This window comes from Hemiscyllium ocellatum, chromosome 10, assembly GCF_020745735.1.
Source record: "Hemiscyllium ocellatum isolate sHemOce1 chromosome 10, sHemOce1.pat.X.cur, whole genome shotgun sequence".
NCBI classification, from domain to species: domain Eukaryota; kingdom Metazoa; phylum Chordata; class Chondrichthyes; order Orectolobiformes; family Hemiscylliidae; genus Hemiscyllium; species Hemiscyllium ocellatum.
Window position 1 is genome coordinate 87,537,416 of NC_083410.1, and position 25,474 is coordinate 87,562,889.

At 39.6% G+C, this 25,474-nt stretch overlaps 1 protein-coding gene across 1 annotated transcript; it reads right to left on the bottom strand.

The window, feature by feature from the left end:
• Positions 1–395: 395 nt before the first annotated feature.
• Positions 396–25,259, bottom strand: eif4a3 (eukaryotic translation initiation factor 4A3). Its single transcript, XM_060831041.1, has 12 exons — positions 25,053–25,259; positions 18,916–18,988; positions 17,485–17,551; positions 17,206–17,268; positions 15,643–15,775; positions 13,338–13,418; positions 6,530–6,671; positions 5,273–5,411; positions 2,150–2,265; positions 1,952–2,059; positions 1,156–1,283; positions 396–722 (listed from the first exon to the last, which is right to left on the bottom strand). Exons 1-12 carry the CDS (start codon positions 25,195–25,197, stop codon positions 706–708), a joined length of 1,212 nt encoding a protein of 403 aa, XP_060687024.1. The 5' UTR covers positions 25,198–25,259; the 3' UTR covers positions 396–705.
• Between the last annotated feature and the right edge of the window lie 215 nt (positions 25,260–25,474).

Here is a 25,474-nt window from a genome sequence, read left to right on the forward strand (position 1 = left end):
TCCAAAGACCAAATGGAATGCTGTGGTTGTAATATTTTCTTTTAAAAATATTAATTCTTCGAAAGAAGAAATGGATGATTAGTCAGTGTTCTCCATTTTTAGCCAAATCAGCATTGAGACAATTCCCAAGTAAAATGGGAAAAGCCAAAGGAAATAATGTTGGCCTGATCAGTAACACCCAAATCAAGAAAGGTATTTTGCAAAGTTTTTTTCAGGAAAAAACATTGGATAAATAAGATATGAAGATCACTACACAAACTGCATATAGAACTGGCCCTCTTCTCTTATATCAACACCTATCAAATGGCAAGTAACTAACTACAGACCTTCCTAATTGAGACCACAAGACTTGGTGCCTTCATTTCTGAAAACTTAAAATATGTATGACTACAGACTTAAAGGATATTAATATCAAACTTTAATGAAGATAATGGTATCCATACAAAGTATTTCACTAAAATTACAGATGAGTTCAAAATTCTGTACTTAATAGTTGCAAATAAAAACCTAGTAATCCCCTGTTTAACAAAAGAAACTAATAACAGTGGTTTACAAAACCACTTGGCAATGAAAGAAAGATCCAAAATTGACAAAGCTAGGAGATACACAAACAAGGTCCTTATCCTTATATAATGTGAAGTGTTTGTTTTGAACTAAAGAAATGCAATCCGCTGCCCATCCAGGTCCTCTGGTCTTTCACTTCCTTCAAATAAGGTCAGCAACTAGGTTAAAAAGAAATTGAAACAAATGTTAATAAAATGCATGATATACAATCTGCTGTGCACACTTAATGCTTTCAAAAATTCCTATAACGAGAAATGAAGGAACCTGAATGGCCTTCAATTATTTAAGTTCCCCAAGCATAGCAGAACCACAATATTTAATGTGAATAACCAATCAATTACCACTTTCGGGCTGATAAGTAACTGTCCATTTTATACAGGGACATTTTAAATGGCAAGACTGTAGCTCAGGCTAACGGTTCTAAGTTTTTGTGTTGGTGTCAGTGGACTCCAGAACAAAACAACTTGAACTATTAATAAATTATGTTCACAAACTGCTACTGCATCCTATCTGATAAAAATAATGGTAGATTATCACAGCCTTATCTGTTTGTTGAATACCCAGCCAAAGTTTACTATAATCAGAGCTCACCATTCATTGGCATTTCATCAATCTGTGTAGAATAGTATTGTTCAATATCTCGCAGTATACGAATGTCATCATTCTTAACGAAGTTGATAGCCACACCTTTCCGGCCATATCGACCCGATCGACCAATCCTGATAACACAAGGGCATATCAAAAATACTGTAAAGGGATTTACTGGGGTGAATCCTCTCATCTTCAACAGCTCCAAGTATTAACAGAGGAACAAATCAATGGCATTCAAAATAATTTGCCACATCACCTTGAACCAATTATAAGAGATACTCACTCGGTTCAGAATTTACAACACAGTCCTCACCCTCTGATATGTGAAGTTGGCTCCATCTTGCTTCCACCCCCATCCCCATCGTCTTAACTGGTCTGCAGTCCTTTGCACCACATAGGAATTGTAGCTACAAAGAAATCTGTGCCCATATCCCTTGTCAATTATGAAGACTGGATTTGAAAATGTGTCCAGATACTATTTAAAATAGTTTAGCCACCTCTTGCAATTATTTTGTCAAATAATGAAAATGTTTGCAGATCATTTTACTCTCCCATTTACTATAACTTGGCTTCAATCCTAAGTTCCATACTACACAAGAGAACAGGGTGGAATGGGGGATACATTGATTTTCATTGGTAGCAATGAAGAAAGGGAATTAAGATCTGTCATTTTACTGAGGAATGAGGAATCGGACAGAAACCAAAATATAAGGAAGCACACAAAAAGAAAATCAGATCAAAAAGTTCCGGAGGTTCCAGAGTGCATATATTATAAATTTAAAACATGACAGCTTACCTGTGGATATACAACTCTCTGTTATTTGGTAAATCATAGTTTATGATTAATGAGACCTGAGGGACATCCAATCCTCGTGCCCAAACATCTGTTGAAATGAGCACTCGACTGTAAAACAAGTGCAGGAACAGTTTATCTTTAGATCAGTAGTAGAAGAAATAATAATAAGACAGACATCCGGTTTCAACCACGACTCACCTTGCCCCAGAACGGAATTCCTTCATGATGGACTCCCTCTCCTTTTGTGGCATGTCACCATGCATTGATGACACTGTGAAATTGGCCTCTCTCATTTTTTCAGTGAGCCAGTCCACCTATAGATGGAAGAATAATATTGGAAGGTATTTACTGTTAACTTCCCCATTGAGGACAATTTTTTTTCACCATAATGGATCGTTTTAATTAAAAATATGTTGCTCAGAATCTGAAATTAACAAAGTTCTGTTAAATGGTACAGCAGAACTTTTCACTTGGAGGCAGACAAAGCAATGCCTTACGAACTCCAGAGCTTGTTCTATGAATTAAGTCATTAAAATTTTGAAGGAACCTACAACTTAGTTAACTCCAGTTATGTTATTGTCTATTTTCTTTACTGCACTCTTTAGTTAGACAAGCCTACGGCATTTTAAAAAACCTTTCAGCCCATCAAGTCTGTACCAATCAAAAACAGCCACCAAACTATTCACATCCCATTTTCCAGCACTTGGCCCATACTGTTGTATGTTTTTGCATCAAAAATGTGCAAATTAAATACTTAAATGTTTTGAGGGTTTCTGAGTCTACCACCCTTACAGGCTGCAGTTCCATATTCCCACCACCCTCCTGGTTAAAACTTTTCTCATCATCATGTGCCCTCTTAACCACCTGCCCTTTGGCTTAAAACTATATCTTTCGTCATTAATCACACCACCAAGGGGAACATTTCTTCCTGTCTACCAAATTAATACGACAACACTTTATATGCTTCTCAGTCACGATCAAACCTCTTCTCTTCCCCCCCCCCACCATCTTCTCTGCTCAAAATAAAACCACTACAACTCTCCAGCTCAGAAAACATCCTAGTAAATTTACCTGGACCCTCTCCAGGGCAATCACATCCTTACTATAAATGTAGATTACAAAACTGAAATACTTTAATTGTGGCTTAACCAACATTTTATATAGATCCAGAATAATCTCCTTGCACTTCAACTATAAGCTGCTGCTATTAAAGGCAAGTATCCCATATGCTTCCTTAACCACTTTATCCACCTGTCTTTCTACCTTAAGGTACCAGTGAAACATGTTCTCCACGACACTACAGTCCTCGGTGGTTTCTAGAGTCCTACCTTTAATTGTATGTCATCCTGCCCACATGCATCACCTCATCTGGACTGAACTCCATTTTCCACTGATCAGCCCATCTAAAACCTCTTGTAATCCAAGGTTATCTTCCTCACTATTTATCACCAGACCAATTTTTGTATCAAAGTTTAAATCATTCATAGAGACCACAAACAGCAATGATCCCTGTGGAGTTCCACAGGAGACACTTCCAGTTACAACACCCCTTGACCATCACCTTCTCCTTCTTGCCACTCAACCAATTCTGGATCCAATTATCCAAATTCCCTTGGATCCCATGGGTTTCTACTTTCACTACGTTTCCAAGGCGGGACCACATCCTGCTTGCAATGCATATTTTCTATAAACTATAAAATGTTTCATGATTGTTTTCAAGACATTCTCATCTTAGCTTACTTATTAGTAACCTGTGAGCTTATAGTGTTATATGTATAGCACATTTCTTTGTGACATGGGTGTGATTCCAAGACACCTATTGTTTCACATTATTTTCAAATTGGAAAAGCACTTACTGAACATATTCAGAATTAACTTACTTTTCTCATCCTTTTCTACATAATGTTCACGTCTCTGTTTAAATATCCAATCCTAGTATTTAGTCCAATCTCATTCTCTTCAATCTTCTGAGGTGTACCCACAGACATTAGATGTTTGGCAAAGGTCATCTCACATACCTTGTTGACATTCAAGTTAACGCAACAAAATGCATCATACCTGGAACCCTCTGCTCAACATCCTACCCCAGCTTACTATCTTAACAAACATCACTCCCTGAACATGTGCTGGCCAAAAATACACAACTGGTTGAAACCATGAGTGCTTTCCTCATCACTCCAAAATGACTTATTCAACACAACTCCTGCTTATCTTTCATCTCAGAACCCCACATAAGCAATCTTCCTCAGCCAGTCCGGATGAAGGGTCCCAACCTGAAATGTCGACCTTCCTGTTCCTCCGGTGCTGCCTGACCTGCTGTGCCTTTCCAGCTCCACGGTTTATCGAATCAACCTTCCTCAACAAGTTCTTTCAACAAAAATCTTTTTGATCAAGGAATGGGAAAAGTTGTAAGTTGCAAGTTTCTTGTGACAAACACCATGTGTCAAATGGCAAACCGCCACACCAAGTGTGTTCCTCACGAGACAGAAGCAGGACAGGCCATTATCTTTATGCAGTCAACCTCCACCAGCCTTAACATAAACCCCTTAAGCACAGGTGGAGACACACAAACAGCACTGCACATTACAATGGAATGTGCACTGTATAGACGAAGTGGCAAACTAGTCACCAAAAGAGGCTGGCACTTGCTTTCAGGGATTTGCAATCACTAATTAAACACTCAGGAGTCCTCAAACTTGTTACTAACTGGAAGAAATTCTGATGCAGTGTGGAAATAGCTGTTAATTTTCATCCCAAATCAGATAATCTTACCTCAAGAAAACATAAAAGCTAGTCACCTCAGTCCTGATCTAATACTTTAGCAAACAATGCTTTTATGTTAAAATCTCAACCACTCCATTATACTGAAAAATAAGTTTGTGCTAATGCGGTCTCGCACTCACAATGAAGCACGTACACCCACTCCTTGTTATACATAGATCCACACACTCACATGGTTGGCCCCAGGCTCTATTTTATTCCATCTCAGACTTGCCCAGTCTGATCACATGATCCATTGTGGTTAATAGTTGTGTGGTAGTTTTATGTTATCCACAAGAAGTCCATGTCTTTTCCCCTCCGTGGTAAACACTGATTTGGCATAGTTTATATTTTGAATTTGTTTTTTAAAAAAATGTAATCAAAGACTAACTAATTGAGCCAATACTGTTTTGCACAACAAGATCAGTAGATTTAGAACGTAGCTCAATGTTCGGTTTCTTCAAAAGGAGGATTGATTATTAGCTCAAACTCCCAACTATTTAAATGTAGTTCCTTCCACACAAGTTAAGATGATGGGTGGATAAGAAATGTTTTCCGTACCTTCCGTTTTGTATTGCAGAATATAACAGCTTGAGTAATGGTCAGTGTGTCGTACAAGTCACACAATGTATCAAATTTCCACTCCTCCCTTTCAACTGCTACAAAGAACTGTTTGATTCCTTCCAAGGTCAACTCATCACTGTAAACAAGAACAAAAAGTGAAACTGCAAGACTGTGCTTTACTGGCTTCAGTTCCATCACTGGTCCTCAAGTTCTTTATGTCCCAATGTAAACCGTGTCCAAGCAGGGCATTAATTCTTCTTTCAGCCCAAGTCTAAGCTAATGTAAAACATAAAACTGCCTTTTGAACATATCACTGTAAATTTGCATATGAAGGGTGAACTAGAAACAGATCTGTCAGAACTTAAAATGGAGCTTGATTCTCGACTATACCAAATTTGGTGCGGCTTGCTGCCTAGGTGGGCATATGACTAAGTTACACAGACCAAGATAGAACCAACATTTCTTGTTGCTAGGCTGTGTGGGACTGACAAGTAGCCATAACCATTTCTGAAGCCCAGAGCAGAGACAACACAACAATTTTTAACATTTAGTAAGGTATAATTTCTCAAACTTGGAACATAACTAATGCAAGACTCTGTATTCTAAAGACACAAGAGCCACTGGAAACAAATTTGGAAGCCAAAAAATGTTGAATGCAAATAACATCCTGATTGGATGTTTATAAATGACAAGCAATTCATAAGTTAAGTAAAAACATTAGCTCAGTTGGCAGAAAATCCCATTTCAGGACTTCAGCTCAAAAACTATTGAGCATACAGCAGTGGAGTACTGAATCAGTGCACTGAGGAGAAGTGCTGTCACTTGGTGCACTGGAAGACTCTGCTGGTCTCCAAGACAGCTGTTTAGAAGCTGGAGAAGCAGCGGGATACAGAAATATACAGACTGTACTTCAAGCTTACATATTTAATTTCTATTCAGACGTGGACATTTAAAGCTGACATCAAAGGACTTGCCTCCCATGTCAATTAGGGATTTCTGTTTGGTGCTGTAAGGCAAAAATGGTTTTTAAAGCCCCATGAGAAAATAAGAAATGTATGCAATGAGTTACATTAACCATGTAATAATTTGCAAAAATTAAATAGTAGCATAGTAAACAGAAATTTCTAGATGGGCCTAATTTATGCAGCTCATAGTGAACACTGTAGCAGTATATTTCAATTCAGTAAAAGAACAAAGAAAGCTAAGTTAAACTCAATGGTGCCTTTATTAATACAGAAACAACAAACAACATACCGTTTGACAAGGATTCTGATCGGATCAGTCATGAACTTATTGGTCATTTCCAGGATTTCATGAGGCAGTGTTGCACTGATCAGAATTACTTGTGTGGCTGGGGGTAAATACCTGTACACATCATAGATCTGCTCCTTAAAACCTAAATTCAAGAGACAAAGTTAACAATTGTTGCCAGACACACTATACAAACACCTCAGAGTGGCTTTAAGATAATACTTTAAATCAACTCATCTTTCATGTATAATTCAACACAAAATAAAATTCTGGATTAAATAAACAAATGGACATTTTATCTTACAAACAAACATTTCAAAATATTTACTTAAAACAATTTAAGCGCATCAAAAAAAACTTAGTACACAAAATATACACACAATATTCAGAATAAGTGGAAGAACCAAACATTAGTTCTTATATAATGTGATATATGTTTAATACATAGGCAAATTGAATAACCATCTTATTTACTGCAATCCTTTGGGCAAAATATGGCAGAGAAAAGGATAACAAGTTAACGAAGGGATACGAACATAGGAACAGGCCATTTGACCCACTGAGCTAGTTCCACATAAAATTAGATATGGAATTTCAACACCTAAATTCCATCTACCCATTTTTGCACTACATATCTCGATACCACTATTCCTTGTAAGCCGCACAAAGTTACCATGAGTGTGACATATTACATGTGCGCAGCCATGCTAAAGAGTGTTTAAAAAAATAGGCATTCAAATCATCAGGCCACAAATGATCATTAAAAGGCCACAAAATCAGGAGTGTGTCCAAGATATGGATGAAGCATGTAATTGTGCAAATTTAGTTCACATTAGAATCTGGATAGCAGGGAAAAGAGAAGCTCTATCTTTTTTTTTGAAAAATCAACCTCCAGTCATTTATCTATCATCTTTAACCTTTATCATCATCCAAGCTAGGGAACTGCATTTTTCGACATAAAACTTTAGCATTGTAAAACAATTAATTAATTCATTAATAAAATACATTTACTTTGACTACAGTTTGTGGAAACTTGTGAAATGCGCTGACGTTCCAGAAAAACATATCCAGTAAGTGTTTCCACTTACACAACTTTGGTTCAGAATTGAACTAGAGGCCTAAGTTACAGGCATTGGAGGAAGAGGTACAGTACCTGGATACTTTGTTCCAGAAGGCAGTAACACCCCTTAGATTAGGTGAAACTTAGTCAGCCAATGGACAGAGACAGGAGTGTGCACCTTAGAGTCAGACAGGCACAAGGTAATTGTTACTTATGGGGATGAGGATCAGCAGATTAATCATGCAGCACACTGAAGGATGTCATTCAAATGGCTGGAGTTACGAGCAATGTGGAGTGAGGGAGCAGTATAGTCAGGGGAATAGATTCATAGTTGTGTCGCCTATCTCATTAAGAATATTGCTTCCTAACTGGAGCAGTATTTTATGTGAAAGGGGAAGATACAGTTGCTGTGGTTCATTAGGAGCCACCATAGATAAAAATAAGAATGAAGTCCTGTTAAGATGATCAGAGGCAATGAAATACATGTTAAAATGCAGAACAAAAGGTGGCATCTCTGCATTGTTACCTAAGACATATGCTAATTGGAAAATGGTCAAGCAGATTACAGAGTTAAACACATATTTCAGAGTAGAGTTGGAAGAAGAGATTTTGATTCATGGGAACTGGCATTAATAGTCATAGGAGATTGAGCTATTCTTTTGGGATGGGCTCCAACCGAACCATGCTGGCATAATATCCTGGCTAACTGTATAACTGATGTGGTTGAAAGGAAAACTATAGCGATGTGGGTAAAAACAAGGAGAGTGAGCAAGAGATTTAATACAAATCAGCAAATGGGGTCATTTCAGGAAACGGAAATGAAAGGTTAAAAATGAATGGCAAAAACAGAGATAAATTATCAACATTGAGCTATCATTACAGAGGCATGGCACTAAGGTAATCAAAGGTAGGAAATAAATATTCCAGGTGCACAAAGTTTGGAGAGATGTGTAGAATGGCAAAATAACAGGGATAGCAGAGATAGTAAAGCATAACATACAGAGGTTCAGGTCTCAGAAGACCATGAAGTAGAATAAATTTAGGTACATACCAGAAACAGTAAGAGTAAGAAAACACAAGAAACAGGCTATAGGCCTTCTAACAGTAGTTGCAACATTAGACAGTATTAACCAAGAAATTATTCACAAAAACAATGAGATAATTGTGGGAGACTTTCATCTTCATATAGATTGGGACAATCCTACTGACAAGAATACTCTAGATAATAATGTTGCAGAATGTTTTAATGACAGTTTCTCAGAACCAACCAGGAACAAAGCAACTTCAGATCTAGTATTGTGTAATGAGGCCTGGTTGATTAATAATACCATTGAATTTGAAGGTAAGTTAGAAAGTGATATACTCCAAATGCAAACAATCTTAAAGCTAATCCCATATAGCAGAGAACAATTTTTTTAAAAAAAATTCAATGTCAACAAAAGTATACTCAATTTTAAAAAATCAAAAACTCAGCTCCACTGACCCACCTGTGACTCATTTAAGAATAGTTATGTCAAAACAGCTGGTAATATTGTAAAAACAAAGTAATAGGTCAGAGAATTGAGAGTATATAATAGAATGCATATAATACCTACAGTATGGAAACAGGCCATTCGACCAACAAATCCATACCTACTCTCTGAAGAGCTCCCCACCCAGACTAACCTCATCCCACCCAATCTCTGTAACCCTGCACCTTCCTCGACCATGGCCAATCCACCCAACCTACCCACCCCCAGACACAATGGGCAATTTAGCACAGCCAATCTACCTAACCTGCACATCTTTGGACTGTGGGAAGAAACTCTCACAGATATGGGGAGAATGTGCAAACTCCACGCAGACAGTTGCCAAACGATGGAATCAAACCTGGGTCCCTGCCGCTGTGAGGCAGCAGTGCTAACCACTGAGCCAAGTGTTTCAGAAATCAGCAAAGGGTTACCAACAGAATTAATAAAAAAGGGTAAAGTTAGAATGAAAGAATAAACTACCCAGAAATATAAAAAAAACTGTAAAAGCTTACACAAGTATAAGAAAAGGATGAGCTTCTAAATTAAACATTAGTTCCTAAGCAAAGATGAGTGAAGAAAAGGCAGAGGCACGGACCAAATACTTGTGGATATCTCTGCAGCAGGAGATACATGTTTCAATCCAGAAATAGACAATAGCCTATGGGCTAAAGAAAAATAAGGAAATGAATGAAAAACAGAGATACACGAGAGAAGCTGCATTAGGACTCTATTCAAAAAAGCTACAAAATTCTGCAGCACTCCTGACCTATGAAGGGAAGAAGAAGAAGAAGAACACCTCTACAGAGTATTGCCAATAACGGGTATCTCACAATTACATCTGCAGATGCCTAACAGACAATGTGATGAGGACATGCCATGACCTAACTCACTAGCCATGACACCTTAACATCAAAAAACTCGAAACTGACAGCCAGACTTCTCTGACCACTCAGATCCATGACAGCCCATAAACCAACAGCCACGCTCAGACAACAACTCACCCTTACTCATCATGTGCAAGACGAACTTAATTTACAGGATTCCATGCAGAGACTGCACGAATTGCTGGATAGGACAAATAGGTAGACAACTAGCAATCTGGATCCACGAACACTAACTAGCCACTAAACACCACAACCAGCTGTCCATGGTAGCCATACACACAGATGACAAGAACCACAAATTTGACTGTAAGAACACAAATGATCATAGGACAAGCAAACAGGACAGCCAGAGAATTTCTAGATGCATGGCACTCAGCCACGGACTCCATCAGTGAGCACACTGACCGAGACCCAATATACTGGCCACGACAACGAATAACTGGAACCAGCAACCAGAAGCAGCAGAAACTGAACCAAATAATCTCCAGAAGAGACAGTACAGCAGTGCTTCACAGGAGGCTCCAAAGTATTGAAGATGTCAGTGAAGACGAAATGCCTGTAAATCAACTTCCCAACTCGGCGAACATACACACAACCACAATAACAGACAGGAAAGAGAGTGTGGACATAAATGAGGTACTCTCAAACCAGCAAGCAGTGATTGTGAAGCATCACAAGGGGCAGGGCTGAGACCTCAGCTTGTACAATCTACATTAATGACTTAAATGAAGGGGCAGAGAGTAAATGCATCTACCTTTTAAGCGTAAGTTAAGGAGAGAAAACAAAGACTGCAAAGAGAGATATAGACAGGTTACATAAGTGGCAACCAAATTACAATGAAGGAAAGCGTGAATCTATTTACTTTATTTATAAGAATAGAAATACAGACTTTTACAAAGAAGCACAAAACCTATAAAGGTTGATGTTTAAAGAGAATTGGGTATGCTCATGTAAAGTACACAGGAAGTTAGCATGTTCATAAGCAATTATGAAGGTAAATAGTATGTTGGTATTTATGCTTAGGGGACTAGAGTACAGGAGTTACACAGGGTTTTGGTGAAACCAAATCTAAAGTGCCATGTATAGTTTAGTCTTGACATTTGCAAAAAGATATCTTTGGATTGGAGGTAGTATAGACAAGGTTCACCAGTTTAGTCTACATGATGCAGGGGATGCTCTCTGATGAGAAGCTGTAAAAAACTATAATCTCTAAAGTTTAAAAGAATGAGGGATGATCTCATTAATACATGCAAAAACCTGAAGGGGCTTGATTGGGCAGATGTTGAGATGATTTCTGTTGATCAGGGAATTAAACACATGGGAAACAAAGGGACTGATCATTTAAGACTGAAACAAGGAGAATTTCTTTCACTCAAAGAGTCATGAATATTTGGTGTTCTCGGCCCCGGGAGATTGCATTGTTTCTATCACAGAATACAGTTTAAGGCTGGGCTAGATGGACTTTTGGGGTCAAAGGGAATCAAGGAATATGGACATGAAGTAAAGAACGAAGAAGAAAAAAAGACTGCAGATGCTGGAAACCAGATTCTAGATTAGAGTGGTGCTGGAAAAGCACAGCAGTTCAGGCAGCATCCGAGGAGCAGGAAAATCGATATTTCGGACAAAAGCCTTCATCAGGAATAGAGGCAAAGTGCCTGCAGAGTGGAGAGATAAATGAGAGAAGGGTGGGGTGGGGAGAAAGTAGCATAGTGTACAATAGGTGGGGATGGAGGCGATAGGTCAGGGAGGAGGGTGGGGGAAGGTAGCAAAGGGTACAATGGGTGAATGGGGGTGGGGATGAAGGTGATAGGTCAGAGAGAAGGGTGGAGTGGATAGGTGGAAAGGAAGATAGGCAGGTAGAACAAGTCATGGGGACAATGTTGAGCTGGAAGTTTGGAGCTGGGGTGAGATGGGGGAAGGGGAAAATGAGGTCAGGACATTGTTGAAGAGTTTCAGGGCAGAGGAAATGACCTGGGAGTTGCAGTGGGATAGGGACTCCCTGAGATTCTTGTAGAGAGAGGAGGAAAACTTCTTCAAGGCAGGCATCCTTGCAAGAAGGTTTGCAGTTGGGTTAAAATCAACCAGGTAAAAACAAAGGCTGCAGATGCTGGAAACCAGGTTCTAGATTAGAGTGGTGCTGGAAAAGCACAGCAGTTCAGACAGCACCCAAGGAGCAGAAAGTGAAATCGAAGCCAAAAAGCAATGATATTGACCTCTTCTCATTCATTTTTGGAATATGAACGTTGCAGGCTGGTCAGCATTTATTGCCCATCCCTAGTTGCCCTAGAGAAGGTGGTGGTGAGTTGCCTTCTTGAACTGTACTCCACCTGCTGTGGTTGACCCACAATGCCATGAGGGAGGGAATTCCAGAATCTTGCTCCAGTGACAGTGAAGAAATGGCAACACATTTCCAAGTCAGGAATGACAGTGGCTTGGAGGGGAACTTGCAGGTGATAAGTACTCATATTCCCATGTACTTAAGAGTCATAGAGATGTACTTGCTGCCCTTGTCCTCTTACATCTAAGTGGTCAAAAGGTTCTTTTATGATTTCTGCAGTGCATCTTGTTCATAGTACACACTGCTGCTACTGAACATCAGTGGAGAAGGGAGTTCACGTTTGTAGATGTGATGTCAATCAAGCAGACTGCTTTGTCCTGGATGGTGTCAAGCTGCACCTATCTGGGCACATGAGGAGTATCGCATCTCACTCCTGACTTATACCTTGTAAATGATGGGACAGGGTTTGGGGAGACAGGTGGTGAGTTATTTACCATCGTATTCCTACCCTCCAACCTGCTCTTGTAGCCAGTGTGTTTTAGGTGGAGAGTTCAGTTGAATTTCTAGTCAAAGGTAACTCCAGCGATGTTGATAGTGGGGGATTCAGTGACAGTAATACCAAAGAATTTCAAAAGGGGTGATGCTTAAATTTTCTCTTCTTGGAGTTGGTCATTGTCTTGGCATTTGTGTGGCACAATTATTACTCAAATGCCAAGCAGTGGCAGAGAAGGCTCGTTGGGTCATATTCTTTACTACAAATGCATTGAGTTCCTGTGAAAGCTTAGAGGGAACTTTACTTGGCACCCAGCCTAACTCCTCAGAAAACAAAACAAAAACTATCAAACCTTTCCAGTATGCGGTGTGTGAAGGGAATCCTGATCATGCTCCCTAATAACGTTGTTCTAATATGAAGACATGCCTGCTGTTTGGACTTGCTGCATCTGAGAAAGTATTTTATCTTCTTTGACCAAACTGAAACCCTTTATACTTTATGCATTGGTTAGATCTTGGCTTCTATACTCAAAAGAAATTACAAGCCAAGCTATTCCAACTGATGCTAGAATTAAGGATCAGGTACCTTTGTTCAGCATCTCATCTGCTTCATCAAGAACCAACATTTTGATGGCACGTGTCCTCAAACTTCGCCTTCGGATCATATCTGTAAAAACACAAACCATGGTCAGGATCACTTTCCACGGACTGGCAAATCATGAATGAAGACACAACAATCAAAAGTTTTGCGTATATGCTCTGGATAAAATTATAGGAAATTAAAACAAAGAACTGTGGATACCAGAAATATGAAATAAACAAAAACAAAAATTGCTGGAGAAACTCAGGTCTGGCAGCACCTCTGAAGAGAAAACAGCTAACGTTGAGTCCAGAAATGTTCCATTACAAGACACACAACAATCATCATGTTACTCAGATTTTGGCAGATATTTGCTTACTGAAAACATGGGGGCAGTTGAGAACAATATTTATTGACCTATAAATTAGCAAGATCAACTGCTTGGAGAGGACTTACATCCGTTGTAGAATGGTACAGCATGAAGACCCTTTGGTCAAATCAGTCTATGCCGAACAGAATGCCAAACTAAACTATTCCCACCTGCCTGTTCCTGGCTCATATCCCTCCAAATGTCTTTTAAACTACTTGCTCAGGAAATTCATTCCACATGTGAACCACTAAAACAAAATTTGCCCTTAGTGCCTTTTTAAAATCTCTCTCCTCTCCCCTTAAAAATGTGCTCCCTCTTCTTGAAATCCCCCATCTTAGAGGGAAGACAACTACCATTAACTTTATCCATACCCTTCATGATTTTATAAACTTCTATAAGCTCACCTCGCAACCAGTGGAAAAAGTCCCAGCCTTTCTTTATAACTCAAACCTTCCATACCTGACAACATTCTGATAAATCTCTTCTGAATCTTCTCCAGCTTAATATCCTTCCTATAATTAAGCGACCAGAATTGGACACAGTCTGCCAGAAGAAGCCTCACCAATGTCCTGTATAATCTCAACATGACATCCCAATCCTCATACCCAAAGGATTGAGCATTTTTTCCTTTTCCTGGGAATCGTTGAAATAAATGGGTGATAATAAGAAACCACAAACCTCAACATGTAGATATGAAATTTAAATGGGACAGCTAATACTGCTGACAAAATGCTTTCATGTAATGACCATACTGACGGATCTACACATGCAATATGACATGTTTGATAAATATGAAATCATTAAGTTCTATTAATCACCACATGTAGGTAATGTGCTACATTTAGTAGTGGTTTCTCCAGTTTCCTCATTTCCCCTCCCCCCACCTTGTCTCAGCCGATTCCCTCGAACTCAGCACCGCTTTCCTAACCTGCAATTTTCTTCCTGACCTCTCCGCCCCCACCCCACTCCGGCCTATCACCCTCACCTTGACCTCCTTCCACCTATCACATCTCCATCGCCCCTCCCCCAAGTCCATCCTCCCTACCTTTTATCTTAGCCTGCTGGACATACTTTCCTCATTCCTGATGAAGGGCTTATGCCCGAAACGTCGAATTTCCTGTTCCTTGGATGTTGCCTGACCTGCTGCGCTTTAACCAGCAACACATTTTCAGCAATGTGCTACATTTGACTAATGGTACTGTTAGCCATAGCTTAGCGATGTTCTTTACACATAACGAGGTTGTTGAAGCTTCACTCCAGAAATTCAAGACCAAATCTTTAGACTGACATTAAACTTCCATATATACTAAAATACCCAATTCTGAAGATGTGATCTTTGGATGAGATATTTAACTCTCTAGTGGATACAAAAAAATAGACTTATGGTTGTTTATTCAGTGATCTGCAGATCTATAAGACCTGAATAAGATCAGGACTGTTTACTTGGTGTACTGGTTAATATTTTGCTGGTCTGTGCCCATTAATTAGGAGAATGGGAGGACTGCAGATGCTGGAGAGTGTGGTACTGGAAAAGCACAGATCAGGCAGCATCCAAGGAGCAAGAGAATCAACTTTTCGGGCACAAGCCCTTCATCAGGCATAATGTCCGAAATGTTGATTTTCCTGCTCCTCGGATGCTACCTGGCCTGTTGAGTTTTTCCAGCACCACACTCAACTCTGCTCCCATTAATATCTGAAAAGACTCAGTAATTCAGCATAAGTTTGACAGACTGAATGATCCAATTCTATAATCACAAAATTCCATTTTTACTTATAGAATGAACATAAGTGACAAAATTAATTAGCTCTTTTACTCTATGATTTATAAAATTTTCAAATTGTATTACCTGTTTATGAACATTTTATTAGACCATCTTGATCAAGAGAATTGAACATTTAGCAGTGTTTTTTTTTTAAAAGAAGGGCAAAACAAGTTCTCACCAAATACACGCCCTGGAGTACCAGCAACTACATGCTGTCCATAGTCCAACTTCCGAATGTCTTCTCCAACATTGGTACCTCCAATACAAGCATGGCATTGTACATTCATATAGTCACCAAGAGCAAGGAGGACCTGATGTGTAGACACAAGATACTCAGACACCACAATAAAATGGCACCAAACATTGCACTCAATTCTAAAGCTAGGAACTTAGCATATGGAGATTCAGTGGGACTAGCAGATAATACAGATATGTCCCCCACCTGTATTTTTAGATTCCTCTTTCAAACTTTCTGTAAAGTCTGCTATGACAAAGCTTGCAATATGGTGGATGAGAAGCAAAAGATCTTATGACTCTATTGAAAAGACATGCTCAACAGTTTTTCCTATATCCCACCCTACATTCATTCTTCCAGAAAAGAAATTGGGTCAATTATCTCTCTGTAGCCTGTGGGACTTTGCTATGCATGAAATGGCCACCACACTTCCTTAAAAATAGTAACTACATTTAAAGGAGAGAGAGTTAATTAATTGGCCATGGAGCATTTTGCAATATCTTTAGATTCTGAAATTTATTATAATGACATAAATTTTTATAATATTCAAAGTCAAAATGTTGCAAAAGACCAGAATACTTTGATTTCACACTGAAATACATAGTACAATAACAACAGTATATAAATGTCAAAAAGACAATTTATTTAGACTAATGCTTCCACCTACATAACGTACAGTTAAACATCAGAAGTAGGATTACTATAAACAGACATCCTACATTTTCACTTGCATTTCACTTTTTCATCCCAACACTATTGGGATGTAGGATTCAATTTATGCATGGTGCAACAGGAAATCCCATCAGTTCTCACCAAAGATTCAAATCGGATTACCATAGTTAAGTGAATACTTTTGACCAGTGCAGACTTGATGGACTAAAGGGCCTTTTAATGTGCTGTAGGACTCTATCATTTATGTGAGCACTTCCCAGAAAGGTCCACTGATTTGCAATCAGAAGTTACTCTTGCAGCACTCAGGAGGACCAACATCAATTTTAATATCCAATTTCTGCCCAAGTGGAGTTCAGCTGTAATCTATCAAGTTACACAATGCATTCTTCAATACACCACGAGAGAAGTTGTAACTTAGTAGAACAAAAAAGAAAATCACAATACAATCAGGAATGTACCCTTGAATTAATATCACAACAACTGTAGTCTTGTATTTATCTCAGAAAAGATATATTGTGACATAACTATAGCAAAGGCCAGAACCACTGATTTGCACAACAGGAGGTTAAATTCCATTTTTATTGTGGGGTATTCTGGAATCATACCTTCCAATTCAACTTACAGTTAGGGCCACTGGTTCATTACTACTTAACAAATCAACCTAACCTTTATTATAGGTCAATCCAGTATACTTACAAAGGTTTTGGAGACGGAGGACCCTTTTTATGAAAGTTACAAACTCAAATTGAAAATGATTCTTCAGCAGGTTGTGAACTAGCATTTGTCACCCAGTTCTAATGATAAAGACAGACTTGTAACATGTATAATTCTTACCTTCTGTATCTGCCCTGCAAGTTCCCGTGTTGGTGCCAATATTAAAGCTTGGGTCTCACGAACCTAAATTTTAAAAAATCCATTAAAAACAAGATTATGACATTCTATTGTGAATTGCCAGCTGAACATTGCATGGCTTCAGAACTGATTAAAACAACTTTATATAACATTCTCTTCAGTACTGAAAACAATGGTATAAGCAAAGAAATAAAGCAGAAAGTTTTGAATATAAGTCAATTTCTGAGGAAATAACCAGATTCATCTGTTAGTAAGTTCTACCTGAATGTCCAAGCACTGTAATACTGACACGCAGAATGTTGCAGTCTTCCCTGTACCAGACTGGGATCTAGAGTAAAAAAGTAAATTGTAAATCACAATGAAACCGTTTACAAACATTATGCTTGTCTCCATCCATTAAGATCAAGACAACCACCTGGAAAGGTGGACCATTGGAAGCCTCCTCTCAACAGAGGCAGACAAAGACTAATGATATTCATCACCACCTCCAATGTGCCAATTCAGCTTTCAGCTGATAGAGGGGAAAAAAAATTTAGGGCCAGGAATTCTGACTTGAGATTAGGTTAATAGTCTACCAACAGCAGTGATCCCCGTGCTTCTGTAATGGTTTGGACATTTGGACAAACTACAGCATGCAGTGGGTCAAAATCCTGCAACTCCCTCCCTAATGGCATTGTGGGTTTACTATAGCACAGGACTATAGCAAGGGAAGGGCAATAAATCAGGGTGAGAGTAGCAGCCTATTGTGGGAGTACTACGGTAGTAGCCTGGTGCAGGAGCTGGGATAGTGTCCCAGCATGGTGCACAGCAGTAGTCTGCTGCAGTCAGCCTTTGGATAGACTGTGATGTTTGTCTTTTCAAACTTTGCTTCTTGTTTCTTTCTGACCTATGGTCATACTGTATATAGCGGAAATGTAACTTTTTCTTCATTTCTATTCTGTATCTAAGGATTGTGCCTTGGTACTTTTATATCTAAGATGGCGCTGTAAGTGGAAACTTATAAACTTTTCACCGTATCCATTTGAGTGTGTGACAATAGAACTAATTCAAGTATTGGCCAGTTAGGGATGCCCATGTCCCACAAATGAATTTTAAAAAGGGCAAAATGTTGGAGAAGTATCACTAGCATTATCTTCAAGATGCTCAGACTCTGGTGTTAAGATAGACAATTCAATAGCAGAATCCATTAACAAGCCAACTAAGCTCAGTATAGAAACAGTGATCACTCAAAAACAACACTGCTGTGCAGGATACATTGTTCACTTGTTTAACACCAGACTTTCAAAACTACTGTTCTTCTCAGAACCTGGCCACACTCAGATTCCCAGGAAACCTTTCAGCGATATTCAAGAGGTGAAACATCCATGCCAACTGAAGGGAGCCATTGGCTCATGACTGACCAAAGTGAAGAAGGTTCATTCAGGGAGGCACCAAATACCTCAAAAGATTTCATCAAGAACATGCTGAGGTAAAATTGAGACATTGAATTGAGCACCAACACCCCATAATCCAAATCTTCAAGTACCACCTGTTCATATATGACAGTGTATACAGAACACACTTTGCATTTCTCAGCCACTTAAGAACCCAGTGAACCAGAGCAGAAGCAAGCAATTCCTGATCATAAAAGACTGCCCCCTAAGATGACAATATGAAACATGCAATGCTAGACCTTAAAAACGCTAAACTTACTGAGCAATGACGTCTCTCCCTTTGATTATTTGCTTGATGGCTCTTTGCTGAATTGCTGATGGTTTTTCAAAGCCTACAGGAAGTAAAATATGTATCAGTTCCATGTATCAGTTCTAAATTTAAATTCTGTAATAAGTTAGACTGTGGGAAAAAGCTAGAGTAAAGGGTCACATGTGTAGCTCCTCATTTTGCATCCTGGTATAATTGCTATTAAATAGTACCAGTATAGTATCTTGAACATCAAAATGCAATTGTATCTTGAACACCAAAATGGTCCCCACGCATGCAGAGGCATAGCCCAATACAGGCTAATTTACACGCTAATGGCAGCCAATATTTGACAACCATCACCATGTATTGGCCAGGTAACAATTTATGGTCATTTATGGCCACTGAAGGACTTTTTCCTTTTTTAAAAGCACATACAAAAATTAAGAATCAGCATACAAATTGTTTGAATAAAAGCTAAAGTTCACACAACAAAAGTTGAAAACTTAATTCCAGGGCATATCTGATTTTCAAATCAGAATCAGGTGTTGCATTCACGGTCGACAACAGTACTGTAGATCGTAACTAATGACAAGCAGTTTGAGGAATACAATTGCTACACAAATCACAAAACAACATTTATTAAGACAGTAATTTTTATCATTCCTCATCCTTCAGTGTTACCCATTTGCAACAAATAACAGGAATTCTACAAGGTTTCTCTAGCAGTATCTCCTAAAACTAACCTCTACACCTAGAAAAGTACTTTCAGATGCAGTGTTCCCCTAAATCCCACATGATCCTGCCTTGAAGCATTTGTTGCCATTCATTCATCACAAGTTCAAATTCCTAAAACACTAACAATAGTATCTTCACACTGCATAGTCTAAAGCAACGGCACATGCTTTCAAGCTATGCCACATTTTCAATCTGCTCTGCAACCAGATCCCCAATGATCAACAAGGTCAGCAAATTTCTGTCTATTTGTTACCATATCTCAATGTTTCAATTGTTGTTCAACTATTAACTTGTTATTTGTTCCTGAATGCCAGTGTAGTCCACAAAAAAAGCACCAAGCTATTTCAACTGTAAGTGAAGGCCACAAAACGAAGGAGCAAATTAGACCATTTGGCCAAACAAAACTGCTCTGCCATTTGATCTTGGCTGGTACATTTCTCAACGTCATTCTCCCGCGTTCTCCCTGTAACCTTCGATTTCCTTAGCAATCAAGAACCTACACATATCACTGCCTAAAAGACACTCAATGACTAGGCCTCCACTGTCTTCTGCAGCAATGAGTTTCACAGATTCTCCATCCTCTGCCCGAAGGAGTTCTTCCTCATCTCAGTTCTAAAGAGTCATCCTTGACCACAGCCTTATATGGTATCAGAAGTATATCTCTGCTCTGCCCTCTCAAAATGAAGATTAACATTGTATTTGCCTTCCTACCCATCAAATGAACCTGCACGTTAATCTTAAAAAAAAATCCTGAACCAGGACTCCCTTTGTGCATCAGATGTCCGAAGCCTTTTCCACGTAGAAAACTATCTACACTTCTTCCTACAAAAGTGCATAACCTTCCAACTTACGAATAAAGTGCACTTTCCAACATCGTATTCCATCTGTCACTTCTTGCTCACTCTCCTAGCCTGTCCAAGCCCTTCTGCAGCCTCTTGCTTCTTCAACAATACCTGTCCCTCCGCCTATCTTTGTGTTATTAGCAAATTTAGTCACAATGCCCTCAGCTCCTTTGTCCAGCTCGTTAATGTAGAACATGAATAGTTGAGGCCTCAACACTGATTCCTGTGGAACTCCACTAATCATCAGTTGCCGTCCTGAAAAAGAATGGTTCACCCCAACTCTGCCTTCTATGAGTTAGCCAAGCCTCTGTCCATAACGCCATGGGTTCTTGTATTATTTAGCAGCCTCTTGTGTGACAGCTTGCCAAAGACCGTCTGGAAATCCAAATAGATCATATTCACTGGATTTCCTTTGTCCAAAGTACCCATTACTTTTTCAAAGAATTCTAACAGATTTATCAGGAATGACCTCCCCTTGTCAAAGCCAGGCTGAGTCAGCCACGTTTTACTATATACTTGTGAGTACCATGCAGTCTCATCCTTAATAACAGACTCCAAAATTTTACCAATGACCAAGATCAGGCAACCAGCCTACAATTTCCCGTCTTTTGCCTCTCTCCATTCTTAAATGGGGATGTCACAATAGGCATTTTCCAGTCGCCTGGGACCCACCCTGACTCCAGTAATTCCTTAAAGATCAACACCAATACTTCCATTATTTCCTCAGCTATCTCGTTCAGAACTTTGGGGTGTAGTTCATCTGGTCAGGGTGATTTATCCATCTTTCAGCTTCCCCAGCACCTTCACAATAGTGATGGCCACTCACCTCTGCCCCTAATTCTCTTAAGTTCTGGTATGCTACTGGTGTTTACCACCATGAAGACCGATTCAAAATACATATTCAGTTCCTCCCCCATTTCTTTGTTTCCATTACTACTTCTCCAGCCTCATTTTCCAGCAGTTTAATGTCAATTCTTGCTTCTCTCTTCTTACCTTTGTATATCTAAAAACTCTTTCAATCTTCTACATTACTAGCTGGTTTACCCTCATTTTATTTTCTTCCACAGCTTATTGCTTTTTCGAGTTGTCTTAGAAGATTCCTAATCCTCTGGCTTCCTACTAACCTTCATCACACTATGAGCTTTTTCATTTGTTTTTATGCGGTCCCTGACTTCCCTTATCAGCCATGGTTGCTTCAGCCTTCCCTTTAATGTGTTTCTTCTTCCTTGGGATAGATTTATGTTGCGCCTCCTGAGTTAGCCCCAGAAACTCCTGTCATTGCTGGTCCACTGCCCTCCCTGATATTTCCCCTTCCAATCAACTCTGGCCAGCTCTTCTTTGTACTTACCTTTACTCAATCGTAAGTCTGTTACAACTGATTTCAGCTTCTCCTACAATTCTATCACTGTACCCTTACAGTTTCTTCACCTTAAGCTCCCTAACCAAGTCTACCTCATTACACATCACCAAATATTAAACTGTTTCTCTCTCTCTCCACAGATGCTGCCAGACCTGCTGAGTTTTACCAACACTTTCTGACTTTACGAAATTAAGCTGCTTTTGCCCAAAGAGAAAGAGGATAGAGACAAAAAGAACCTGGATGTTCCTGATTTTGAAATGGCTAAATAATAAAACAATAAAGTTCAAGGCTGAGCTAAGAAGCCAGCATTTATAAAAACAGAAACTGCAGGTGAAAATCAGGTGGTCTGGCAGTGGCTGTGGAGAGAAAACAGATTTAACATTTTGATTCAGTGACCCTTCTTCAGAACTTAAGTCAACAGTTACAAGTTTTGTAGAAATGTTGCACAGTCAGCCGCAAACAAACTGAAGGATCCTCATTTAGAGTCTCCCAGCACAGATGCAGGCCCAACTTGTCCATATCGACAAGGTTTCCTAAACTGAACTAGTCCATTTGCCTGCATTGGGCCCATATTCCTCTAAACTATTCCTATCCATGTACCTGTCTTAATGTCTTTTAAATGTCGTAATTGCACCTCCCTCTGCCACTTCCTCTGGCAGCAGGTTCCATATTTATTGCAGATTGCAGAATAGCTAGCAAACTAAGGAAACGTCAAAGAGAATTCTAGACAGCTTTGGCATTCTTGTTTTGGTTCCAGCCGAAGAGGTAAATGAACCCTCAAGATTGCAGAATTAGGCAGTAAAAAGGGAGACTGTTTTAAACAAAACAGACTTTGCTGTACATAATAAGACAAGACAAGCATACTACCATAATACTATAGTTTGTCAAGATGTGTAAGCAAGAGTTTACACATCTTGACAAACTTTAGTATTATGGTAGTGTGCTTGCCTTGTCTTATTATGTACAGCAAAGTCTGTTTTGTTTAAAAGCCTTCTATCTTGCAGTGTAATTCTAACAGTAAATCATTAGGTGTTTAAATTTCTCATTAAATGTTACTGCTCTCTATGAAGCTCTTAACATGTATCTTCTGGCAAGTTAAGGATGATTCTAAAGGTAAGAGACATGACAGGCAGCAAAATGCAAAGTGACTGAGTGTAGCCCTCAGCAGAAAGCCATATCCACCCAGAGTCTTCAGGAACTATTACCGTAAGTGTTCACATGGTACAAAACCAGTGTATGAAAAGTGAATCATGGAGATATGGCCTCATGTCAGGAAAAGCATCAGTACAGTCAGACTTGCATTGCCTTTAGAAATTAAGGTCACACACACTTGATTTTTATGCTAGATATTCCAGACATTATATAAGCAGCATGTCATAATCTTCTGTGCATTTCTGCATATGGAGTGTCACTGAGTGTTTATCAGAACAGCAGAATGATTTTATATCATTGTTGCCAGAGAAAACCAGAAACATGGAGCTCCTGGATTCAACAGCAGTTAGTCATTTAGCCTATGGAGCCTGTCCTATCATTCAATAAGAAAAGTTTCACCTCATCTTTGCCTTAAATGAGATACTTGTTATTACAAAACTCAGCACCCAGTGAGGGCAAACCTCCACTCAATATCTGCTGTGTCAGGGCCTCTCCTAATTTTAGGTTTCAATAAGATTATCTCTAATTCCTCTAAACTCCAATGCATATAGACTCAACTTGCTCAACAGTTTTTCCAAAGACAATCTTTCCATCCCACTTCAGTTTTGCCCACATTCTTTTAAATCCTTCCTATTCATCTACCTGTTCAAATGTCTTTTAAATGTTATAACTCTACCACTTCCTCTGGCAGTTCATTCCGTATACAGGTAAGTACCACATTTTGAAAATGTTATCCCTCAGGTCCCTCTTAAATCTTTCTCCTCTCACCTTAAAATTATGTCCTCTAGTTTTGCATTCCCCTACCCTACAGAAAACACCTTTGATATGCATCACCCCATAACTTGCTACGCTCCAGAGAAACAAGTCCCAGCCTCTCCAGTCTCTACCTATAACTCAGATCCTCCAGTGGTAGTAACATCCTTAAAATCTTTTCTGCACCCTTTCCAACATAACAACATCCTTCCTACTAGTCAACATGGACCACAGGATCTGTTTCTGTGCTGTATGACTATGAGCATTTTAATTATAAAACTATGTGTCCCACATAACGATAGGTAGTTACACTTCAACAGTATTGAATTACTTTATGGTTGTTGGCTAGATGGCTAATTTGTGATGTAGTGATATACACAGCAGAGGTTCAACTCCTGTCCCAGCTGAGGTTATCATGAAGGTCCCACCTTTTCAACTGTGCCTCTCACCTGAGGGGTGGTCACACATGTTAAACTACCATAGTCATCTCTCTCTAATGAGAGAACACAGCCCTGCAGTCCTCTGGGACTATGATTACTTACAGTCAGCAACAGGTACGTGTGTCAGATTTGAGTTTAAATCTTAAATTAACATATGAATAAAATGTGGGCAAAGGGACAGATCATGCTTTAAGTTGATCCTAAAACACCTTAAGTGACTTGGGTCCTACTGAAGCATCAACCTCAGTGTAAAGGTAAGCCAGCTACTTGTGGAGCACAAATGCGCCTGTCACTGTCTTTGTTATTTAGTCTTTTATAAGCATAGCGTTTCCAAGTCTATTTTGCAGCCAGAGTACTTTTTAAATGTCATCCAAAGGTCCATACCTAGCAAGGTTCCACACAATGAGATAACGACTAAACCAGTTTTTAAATGCTGTTGGTTGATATAGTTATGGGTCACAGCGTAGCTGATAGTCCCATAGGGTTTTTATATTCCCATCGGTTTACAAGTGATGATACCTTTAAACAATGCTGCACCCAGTCCACACTGCTCCAGACCTTCAGCCTGGATTTTGTGATCCTCATTCCGGGAGTGGGGCTGGAGCCACTGGCTCCGAAGCGAGAGCACTGTCCACTCAATACACGCAGACAAGGAGAAGGAGATGGGTTTGCGGCCCGGGCCTATAATATAAGCGCTCTGGCCCAGAGGTGTGAACAGGCTGCACACCATCAAGGCCACAGTCTGAGGCCCTGCACTCCTAGCCTGCCGGGGCCCTGGTTTCAATCACCTCAGCATCATGGCATCGCGGGCCGCTCCACCGAGAAGCCACCGTGAGGCTGCCTGCCAGTCTAGGCCGCACTCACCGTACGCGTAGATCCCCCGCAGTAAGTCCTCCCGCAAGCCCATGGTGTCGAACGTGGGAGTGACATCGACCTCCTCACTTGTCTCGAACTCCACCTTGGAGATGTCTTCCTCCTTCAGGATGCGCTTCCTCCCGGAACTCGCCATGATCAGGTCCTCGGCCACACAAACACCGTCCAACGACACGCATGCGCCAACACCACCACACCACGCGTGACCTTGCTACTGCACGTCATCACGTAATCGTCAGCGTTGAGTCGTCATTGGGCACGTGTCATTGATTTGATTGACAGCTAAACCTGAAGGATTTAAATTAAGATATTCCTGTACAGTATGTTATATTTAAATCCCCATGATATCCAACTCTAATTATCCATTTTGACACCCTCTATACTGTCATTGTGCTGACAGACTTTATGTGGGA

Bases quoted from the DNA above. Each gene is read 5' to 3' on its own strand.
- eif4a3 (XM_060831041.1), bottom strand. From the start codon at position 25,197: ATGGCGAGTTCCGGGAGGAAGCGCATCCTGAAGGAGGAAGACATCTCC. The intron at 5,412-6,529 runs GTATGTTGTTTG...TCTTGTTTACAG, and splicing joins ATCAGAATCCTTGTCAAACG to TGATGAGTTGACCTTGGAAG. The intron at 1,284-1,951 runs GTAAGCTGTCAT...TTGTGTTATCAG, and splicing joins AGAGAGTTGTATATCCACAG to GATTGGTCGATCGGGTCGAT.